At 30.1% G+C, this 10526-nt stretch overlaps 1 protein-coding gene across 1 annotated transcript; it reads left to right on the plus strand.

Annotated features, from left to right (window-relative positions):
• The first annotated feature begins 343 nt into the window (after positions 1 to 343).
• On the plus strand, positions 344 to 6289 carry LOC107456616 (receptor-transporting protein 3). Its single transcript, XM_016074523.4, has 5 exons — positions 344 to 544; positions 854 to 980; positions 2600 to 2747; positions 3782 to 3946; positions 5720 to 6289. The coding sequence occupies exons 2-5, from the start codon at positions 856 to 858 to the stop codon at positions 5873 to 5875; spliced, it is 594 nt and encodes a 197-aa protein (XP_015930009.1). The 5' UTR covers positions 344 to 544; positions 854 to 855; the 3' UTR covers positions 5876 to 6289.
• Positions 6290 to 10526: the final 4237 nt, after the last annotated feature.

A 10526-nucleotide genomic window follows, 5' to 3' on the forward strand; every position in this document is an offset into this window, starting at 1 on the left:
CGTATGTCTGAAGTTCTCAATTGATCTCAGGGAAATTCAAACTCAACCATTAGCACGGGGAGATCGAACCTCAGTAAGTCAAAGTGAATCATAAATGTTCATTTTCCACAAGGCTTGGTAGCATAATTTGAAAAAGAATGGAGAATGGTTAGTTAAAAATCTACATGACTTTGCTCTCTTAAACGTTCATCTGATTGATTATTTTAAGTGTCTCTTAAACTGTCAGAGGATCAAAGTGAGAAATATACATATCTTCCTTAAACCAAACTTCTTTGATTTAAATGGCAACAAATGCGTTCAAAGATTAAAGAAAAATCGCAGTTTTTTGACACGTGTTTATTAGCATAGGTCATCTTATTACTAGCCCCACGTGTTTGTACTTTTAAAGTACGCTTTTCTCCACGTGCCGACGTTTATTCTTCAATATGCCTCGTGCCAGGTCGTGCATTATAAGTACTGAAAAATTGCTCTCAAAGACTTTGCCTATACTACTCCTTGCTTGGTGGTTGTATCGTTCGAATCGAAACAGTTCACGAATACTTTAGTTAGTATTTTGAATTGATAACTAATTTAATTTCTTTAAGTAGACGTCAATTAACGAAAATTAAATATTTTAAATAGTTTCTCTAAACAGTTATATCGTGATAAAACTTTTCTCTTTAGACTATTTGCTTTTAGATTTTAAAATATTAAAACTCTGATATGTGAATGAAAACTTAGTTTAATAAATCGAAGTTGAATCATGTTTGGCATAGATAAACCACTTTTTTCTGTGTACCATTAAACAGTATATTCAATCTAACAATGTTTCTGGTAATTGCTGTGCTGACTGTTATCCTATACATATTTTCAGATATGGCTGTATTCTCTACACCAGTTCTTGCTCCAGTTGGACCGCCTGTGCTCAACAGGTTTTTACCTGTATATTCCATTACAACAACACCAGCTGTGTTGGCAGTACCCATCATTAAGAGGACGTGGTAAGCCTTGTTTCAAATAAATTTTCTCAAGCACAGTTCTAAATTTTTAAATATTAAAATATATAGCAGAATAAATTTTGATAATTCCAATCCTTTAAATTTTTAATGAATTGAACTAAAGTTAAGTTTGGTTTCGCCTTCAACCTTTTTATGCACTGAGGGAGAAACCATTCCTTTTGAAATAAATTTTCAAAGGTTAAATAGTGCTTAAACCGGAATATTTTAAATTCTGAGGTCACGACAGGTCCTTTAATCTTTGGATTGATATTTTCTATGACATTCCCTTTTATTTTTTAGTAATACTAATTTTGTGCTGTTGTATATTTAATGTTTTTCTCAGTAATTTTTAAATAAATTGCCAGCAGAGCTCTTGCATTAAAACAATTGTTGAAAACATTTTAAATACTATCTAACTTAAAAGTTAAATAATTCATTTGTTTTGAGCTTGAAATACTTAGTGAAATTAATGTTTGGTTACGGATTATTGTTATCTAATAGCTCCTTATTAAAGAAATGTCACGTTGAATTTGCCTAAAAAAATGTATTCCCTTTGGGCTCTAAACAGCCTTGTTCTTTACACATCAAATAATTTCCATCAACTAAGATTTATTAAATAAATTCCATGTGACTAAAATTCTAAATTCTATTTAAAATTTTAATTCAAAATATTCTAATGCATGGCTCGTGAAACGAAGGAATTTTGTGTATTTGAATTAAACTTGTATTTAAAAATTTCAAGAAATTTTATTGCAAAAATAATTAAGGTATCCAAATACATTCGGAGGCAAAATTTGGAAATTTTAAATTTAGAAATTTATTTGAATTTATTTTGGATTATTATACACTAAAACATGGTATGAATAAAAATATTAAATTTTTAAAAAGATAGGGGGGAGGGTGAAATTGGCTAAAAAGAGGCATTGTCAAAATTTTTCATTTTTGCTCTTTAATACTCACATTAAATCAATTTAGGAAACCTATATTTAGTGTGAATGTTTAGACATTGTGTGAATATTTAGATACTTTACAACAAATATCGAAACTTGTTATAACGTTAATTTAATGTTTAATTAGACAGATTTTTCTAAAGAATTAAAAGTAAAGGCACAATTTAAAAACTTTTAATTTGTAAACTAAAGTATAATTTAGAATTTTTGGCTTAGTTTTTATGAATTTTCAGTTTTGAAAAGTTTTTCTTATATTGTGATCTAATTTTTAAAAATTAGATCACGTAAAAAGATTAAACTTGTAATATGAAACTTATAATATGGAGTTTCCTTGCTGGTTGGGCAAACTATGTTAAGATAACCTTTATCATCTTTTAAGGTAAAATTTTAATTTTAAATTAGTAATCTATAGTTTCCTTGAAGTTAGAGAAGTTAAAAGTTAAAAGAAAGTTACTTTTAGTTAAAAGAAAATTTGTTACAACTTGTATCACCAGAAAGATTATACTGTAGAAATTTTGCATATATAGACATCAATCTCGTGTTTGAAACAGTGAGCCTTGCCGAAAATACAAAAAATGCTTTAAATTATACTTTAGGGTTCTAAAGTTTAAATTTGTTCTTAGAGCTGAAATGTTTAAAATAGTAATAGTTTTAACAGATTTAAATTTTCAGCAATGTGGCGCTTATCTGGCAGTTGATTTTCAATAAACTCTTCTCTCGCTTTGCACCTCATTCTTGGAGGCTTGTACCAGTAACTTCAAAACCATCTGGACGATGGCACACTTTTGTTGATTCCGCCAAAGTTCGGTTTGCTTGTGAGGTAAGTAAAAGATAACACTAAGAACTTGCTTTCTGAACAGCTTGGTTCAGTATTAAGTGATTATAATACTTCCGGAGTTTCACGCCTTCTCTGGAACTTAATTTTATTTCCCTTAAAAATTTCGAGTACTACATATATCTATCGTAGACTAATTGAATAATTTGCAAGCAGTCTTCATCATTTTGCAATGTGCCACACAAATTGGAAGTTTCCTGATTTTTCTAAACATTTGCACGGACTTATTGTGGATTTTCCTCATACCTTTACTCATAAAATTTCATTCATTGCTAAATTAGCATCTGGTTTATGTTAAGCCGTTTGCACTAAGCCAAGAGTAGGAGAGTATAAATAGCATTAAGCAATTATTGCAAAAAACATAAGAAAAATTAGGGAGTAAATTTTCAGATTTCCTAGTTGATCTAAGGACATAAGCTGATCGCAATAAACCTAAAGAACTTTAGACAATGAGGAAAAACTGGACTTTTCTAACTCGCCTGGTGTATTACAAAATTCCGACTACGTACATAAACAGCTTTTTTTAAACTTATTTATTAATGATTTAATATCCAATTATTGTGATCAAATTAATGATTTAATATATATATGATCAAATTAATGATTCAGTAATTTCAACTGATATAATGGAAAATAAATTGATTTTAATGTAATATTTAAGTTTCTCTAAGTTTTCCTTGTTTTTGCTAAAGTAACCAAAATTCAAAGCAATATCTTAATTTTTAATGCCTTGTTTTATTCTTCTGTTTCATATGAATTATAAAGACTATTTCGGAATTAGGATTAATGTGCTATCTTCCTGATCAATACACTACAAATAAGTGTACTTTCTTGTAGCGGAGCTTGCATCTCATAAAAATCTTATAAAAAGCTTCTTATAAAAAGTTAAGATTAAAATTGTCTAGTTTAAACTTAATATAGTCTAAGAAATCCGTTCTGTTGTTAAAAATAAACCTGCTACTTCATTTTAAATACGATAGTACTCAGGGTACTTAAATTTAGTGAATATTTTTCTGTAGGCATGTGGCCATGGATGGACTTCTATGAAAGGAAGAATTACTTTCTGGTGCGCTTTCTCAAACAATACAGGAGTAGTAGCCTACCGTCTTTACGGCCAGCAATGCGATAGCTGTAAGGGAGATGGCTATGAACCAGCAATGTGGTATCCTGAAGAGATAGAAAAGGTAAGGTTTTAGCATACCCGATTTTCCCCAAAAGGAATATATAGTGCAATTATAAAATTCAAAATTAAATTGCAGCAATATATAGGCGATGACTTAATACATGGTTTACATAAAGTACATTAAAATTTATGTATAGATTAGATATTAAGAGCAATGAACTCCCAAAAATGTCGAAATAATTCAATAGAGTGCTACGAAAACATCTATATTGTCAGTGAGCAAAATAAAATAAACAAATCAATAATTGCTTAAAAAAAAATAACATGCGTTTGAGATAGAGAAGATAAATTGAAATTACTTCTCGAACTGTGAATATGCTTTACTGACTTAATTTTTTTCTTTCAATTTTCAAGTGATATACTAGTAAATAGCTACTGGTTTCTTTACAAAGACTTTTTGGCCACTCTGTTGGTTTAGTGGGTAGATTCGATGAACCTGGATTGAACCGGAGATTCATTCTTCATGCTACAGTCTGGGTTCTGAATAAATTACTTTGGTCATATCTTAGTGGTTCGGATTCCATTCTAAAACATTTATACCTGCCCAAGGCTAGAAGCCCGCGTGTTGTTGGGGAGCGTGAAATAGAGGACGGAAGAGAATGATATATGAATTGCGAGTGTGCAGTGTACACGTACACCCGTAGTGTCTTCAATAAAGTGTCATTTGAAGCACAAATGGCTTAATTAAAAATTAAACAAGCTTTGTAGTTTTAGTACGGCATAAAGTTTCATGAAAGGTTGCTCAAAATATTTTTTAGTAAACGAAGACTTATTTTAAAGTTTCGTAAATTTTATCTTGAAATGCGCCTAAAAGTCCCTTTTTAGATATTGTCTTTAAACCGTAAAATCTCTGAACATAATACTTTTAACATTAGGAATTTGAGTGAATTAAATTATAGAAATGATCATAATTAAATGTGTATTTGTGTTTTTTTAAATTTATTAATTTTTGGTGACTTTTGTAATATACAAAATTAAATTAATACAAAGGTTTGAATTGCTTACCGTTTAAAATGTTAGAATTTGCAATCGGCAATTTGCTAAACAAATTGAAATCTTCATTTTGAAGCAGATACATTCAGCAGCTGGTACGTCGTGGAGAATAATTTTCAGACTTAAATTCCTTTTTTATCACAAGCCATTTGGATTTATTTTTGTAAGGACCCATGAGAGTTTAAAATCTAAGACAATTCTTTTGCTTTCTGTTTACTCTGTTACAAATATTTAAGACCAAAGCACTCAGTAATCTTCTTGAATAATCGGTGAAGATATCAAAATTTGCATTTGCTTTTGTCACTTTAGTCCGATATAGAAGTTTCAGAAGCGTTCTTTTAAAATGGTGTTTTACACAAAATCATTATTGCATGCTTAAATTGAAACGATGGCGTCAAACTTGTTTTAGTTAAATTATTTAAGGACATTAGAACTATGTAATATGGGTACGAATACTTAAATATAATAAGTTAAAGGGATTTCGGTCACAATTTTTTATAATTCTGGATTCGCAACCCTCGCCACTATACCATGCCACCAGACGATTTAAAGAAATTTTCAGATTATGAAATGCATAAAGTTTTATTGGGCGTTATGTGTTTAGAAATTATTTTAAAGCGAAACAGGTCCAGTTTGTAAATTTTTGAATGAACGCTAAACTAAAAATTACTTATTGATGTATTTGTAATCCCACAAATAATTTATAAACACTGAAAGTTTTACATGTGCATTATGTATAAAAGAATTTGGTCTTTCCTAATTGCGCTTTTTATATTTGTAGGTCCTTTTGAATATATTCAGTAGAGTTGCACATGTTTTTTATGGCTTAGAAAGACCACCAATTCAACTTAATAGAAGGCCTGGTAAACCAAAGAATCCACATAACTCCGAGCGTTGTCAAGCCTGCAAAGATGGAGTTTGCGCAGAGCGCAGATAAAGTGCCTCAATCGTGATAACACTCTAAATCTCATATCATTGACTACTAAGATGTAAATTTCAAGCACTGGTGCTATTATTTTACAAAACTGTTTTAGAGGCCAAATCTGAAAGTACTTCTTTAGTTAGAAAGAATTAGAAACAATTACTTATCTCGTTAAGTAAATCAAAATGTTTCAAATGTTAAGATTGTTTTAGAATGCAAATATTCTAAAACGTCGACCAAACTTTAAACGAAGCCATGTTAAACATTTTTGTTAAACCCAAACATTGATTTTTGAAGTTTTTCTTAATCTATCGAATTTTTTTAAACTTCATGTCTGGTTTCATGTATTGCCGCAATTCGCATAAAGACATGCGAAACTTGTACTTTTCTGTTTACCAATTTTGCAATAAACATTTTTGCTTTGTCTAATTGTGTTTTTATAAATATGTACTAAAGTTTCTGCGAATTGAAGACTTATAGCATGACAGAAATTATAGATTTAATATAAATGTTCTCAAACCTAGATGTAGTACCATATTGTGGAAATTAATGTTTTGTATTAATAAATTAGTTGTATTTCCAATCGATTTGTCTAATGTTAAGTTTTCTAAATATTTCACAGTGCTGAAATTTCCAAAAATTTTTACCATTAAAGGGGCGGATTCTTATCAGTAAAATCAAATATCATTAAAATTTGTACATATCAAAATTAAGACTTATTTCTAAATATGAATAAAATTTTATCTTTGATTCTTAAAGAGAACTGAACTTAGACATTAATTTAGGAATTAACGAGTTCTAGTCTCCTTTGGCTACCAACTTGGTTATCTTACACAAATATCTTTTACAACATATAAACTTAAAGCGCTATGTCAGCTAATTCAACATGCTGTTTCTCCAATCCTAAAATCCAAGTTTTGAAAAATATAATAAACAAATTCTGTCTGCCACTTCGTGTTTTTGTCCGCGAGAAGTACTTGGATATCAAATTTAACTATTTTCAAGAAATGTCAGTGATATTGTTAAAGTTTATGTGTTTTAGAAACTTAAAATCTGCCGATAGCCATTAAATCGAGCAAACCTCCATAGGTGACATATCAGCATAGTAGGCAGAAGCATTTAAATTTCTGTTTTTATTAGTTGTAGTTCATTTACGTCGCACTAGAGCTGCACAATGGGCTATTGGCGACGGTGATGATGATCCGAAGACATGCCATCACAATTTTGATCCTCTGCAGGCAGAGGCGTATCTATGGAAAGAAGCGCCTATGGCAAATCTCGCACTTGCGCCCTTCCTAAAATATTTATAATCTCTTAAATGTTGTTGTTGTTGTTGTTGTTGTTAATTTACGCCGCACTAGAGCTGCACAATGGGCTATTGGCGACGGTCTGGGAAACATCCCGGAGGATGATCCGAAGACATGCCATCACAATTTTGATCCTCTGCGGAGGGGATGGCACCCCCGCTTCGGTAGCCCGACGACNGCAATATTGCAAAAAGAGCCGTGGTGGCTCAGGGGATAGAGCATTCGCCTTCCAACGAGGTGAGCCGGGTTCGATTCCCTGCAATGATTGCTCGACACGATTTCCGTATCCGGCTTGCACCTACCACAGTGCTGACGTAAAATATCCTCCTTGACGGATCATTGGTTACCCTTGCCGTCAGACTAAGCGCGGGAAGCTTTCGTGATCCTCTTCTCCATGTAACGCAAATGCAAATTAGTTCAATCAAAAAATTCCTCCGCGAAGGCAAATTTCTCCAAAATGCTCGATACAGGAGTTCCCTTGTCTTCTGAATTGGGTTCAAAATTACAAGGCTGCGAAGTTGAACATTAGCAGTCGCAAATTCAAACAATTCGATCGGCTGTTCAACAACGGTTATAAAATTTTCCAAAAAGATTGCATTGCATTTTTTTTCAAATAGATTAATAAATGAATAAAAATTAACTATAACAATAAAATTATCTCTTTTTAATTGTAATGCATTCACGTGTGTTCGAAATTAGCATTAGTTAGGAATAAAAAAAGTTTCCTTTATCATATTTAAAGAATATTCTCTTGCGTTTCTTCAACTGTCAATAAAAATTCTAACAATTTGTTTAATTAAGCAACAAATATAATTAGGTAACAAAAATACTCACACGCAACAAATGTGTCTGGGTTAAAGAAGAACTGTAACATAACCGGATTATTACCCATTATTTCCAAAATTTAAACTGAATGAAATTGATTGTTTTTAAACATTATCATGCTTTGCTAATACCAAAACAATAAAATCATCGCGATATAATAAATTCATTGAAGATCACAGTGTAAATAATTGCGATTTGTTATGACAATTACAAATAAAATAGCTACAATCAAATTTTAAAATTTGGTTAGTTTTTTATTTACAAAAAACCGATGCTCTTAATATAATTAAGTTGTACAAACATTATATAATAACCGATGATAAGAAAAAATATAAATATAATTAAATACAGAACTCTAGACAAAATAGCGACAATAATACATTCTTTAATGAGAAATAAATTAGAGGAAGTTGACGTCTTAGTTTAAGAATATCTAGAAATAATTGATTTTTTAACAGTGAAAAAAAAAGGCAAAAAGTTAAGAAATAGACCAAAAAAAAAATTTAAATTATGAAAAATTCTCTTCGCATCAGAATGGAACAAATTAGAGAAAAAGCAGAAAAAAAAATTAAACAGATTTGAATTTGAATTATAAGTTTTTAGACGTTCAGTGCGCAAAAAAATAAAATAAATAAACGGACTACCCTGATAACTTTTGATATAATAATCGGATCTTCACGTTCTTCTCATGTCAATGGTTCAAGGAGGTGACTTAAAATATGCTAATTAATAAATGCAGGGACAATATATCAAGTTACGAAATCAGACACTAAAACGTACTTTTTCTGAATAAACATGCCATTTTTTCTACTGATTTGGATTTCTGTACCCCTAAGTATTGGGGGTAGCCGCAATATGAGAAGTAACTCGAGAGCTTTTCAATAGAATTTAAACAAATTTCCCAGAATTTGTTTAAATTCTGGGAAACGACCTTTGTTATTTTTTAACAAAGGTCGTTTGTTAAAAAATAACTTTTCGTAAACATTTATTATTTTATTTATAATCGTAAAAAAATTAAATTGTAAGGTATACATTTTTTACATCGTTTTAAAAAAAGGTAATTTAACAAGGAAAAATACTGTATTGTTTTAAAAACAGTATAATAATTTTTTTCAAGTAATATAATATGTAGTGATATAAATATAATGTAAGTGATATGTATTGTAAAAGACTTATAAAATTTAAAGAAAAGTAATTATTTAATCACTTTTTTTTAAAGGAAGAAAATTGTAATCTGAAATAAAATAAAAGATATAGAGGAAAGTATAATGCATTAGTTTAAATATTTAGGAAATGATAACTTACAATCAAAGAAAATCCTTGCAGTACACGTTGTTCACTTAAATCTATGAATCAACTCTAAAAGCCCAGAAGCTGCATCAATATAGGTTATAAAAATCTAAAGACTTCAAATATTTGATTTTTTTTGTCTTAAATTTTGAAACATTAACTAAAACGAGCAGAATTTTTTGTATGAGCGCCTAACTACTTATAACGCCTGTCCTTTATTTTTCAATATAGTGGGGTGTATTCATTATTAAATCGTTTCATTGGTTTAAATTATTTGTTGAGCTATGCAGAGGAACCTCCTATTTTCACTATTTCACACTTTAAGTGGAGGTGATTCCCACCATGGGTGGCAAAAATCTCCTGTTGTGGAAGGATTTACGCTAATTTATAGAAGGGGTTCTATTTGAAATCTATTCAGAAGATTCCGAAAACGTTTTTCAAAGAGATTTTAACCACTGATAAAATTGAAGATTTACAAGCATTTCACTACAGAATAATTAGTCTAAGCTAGACTGGGACACCCCATGGTTTTCACATCTCTCAAGTCATCCCTCTGGTCATCACCATCTGGCCATCTGGTTTTTCTGCCTGAAGGGGCTTCATCCATTTCCTCCCCGGAAAATTGTTCTTTTAACTGGAGGTCTCACAATCCTTAAGATAAGGGGAGAAAAATTTCTTTACATTTCTCACCAACTTTAGAACTGCCAAAGTTTCTTTCTTTCGCCTTTCATTTTTTTAGTCCGTTGTACTACTAATTTTTTTCATAAAGATAAATATTTTAAATTTAAAGATTCAGCTTATATTACTATAATTTAATTTTACAGATAGCATTTTCAAATACATAAATAATATCAAATAACCTAAGTAGAAAAGCATTTTTTCCAAGTAAATTATTTTAAATTTAAATGAATGTCTAAGTAAACTAGTTTAAATAAACGAAATCAATAAATATTATTTTTAGGATTTGTTTTCTGTTCTTATTATAAAAAAGGACACGATTTTAAATAAATACGTTATGTATTGCCGAGGAAAAAGGCAGTGACTTATATCAATATATTTGCTACTCAAGAGCTATAACATCATACATAGTACTACAATACACATTCAATACAATTCTACAATATACATTCTTAATGCTAGTACATATTCCATACTTTTGTAATCTAAATTATGTTATTAAGTTAATTATTTTACTTTTATATGTAACCATGATTTTTTGTGGCTATTTTAGTGTTTTTTTTTTT

Source organism: Parasteatoda tepidariorum, chromosome 10, assembly GCF_043381705.1.
Source record: "Parasteatoda tepidariorum isolate YZ-2023 chromosome 10, CAS_Ptep_4.0, whole genome shotgun sequence".
NCBI classification, from domain to species: Eukaryota; Metazoa; Arthropoda; class Arachnida; order Araneae; family Theridiidae; genus Parasteatoda; species Parasteatoda tepidariorum.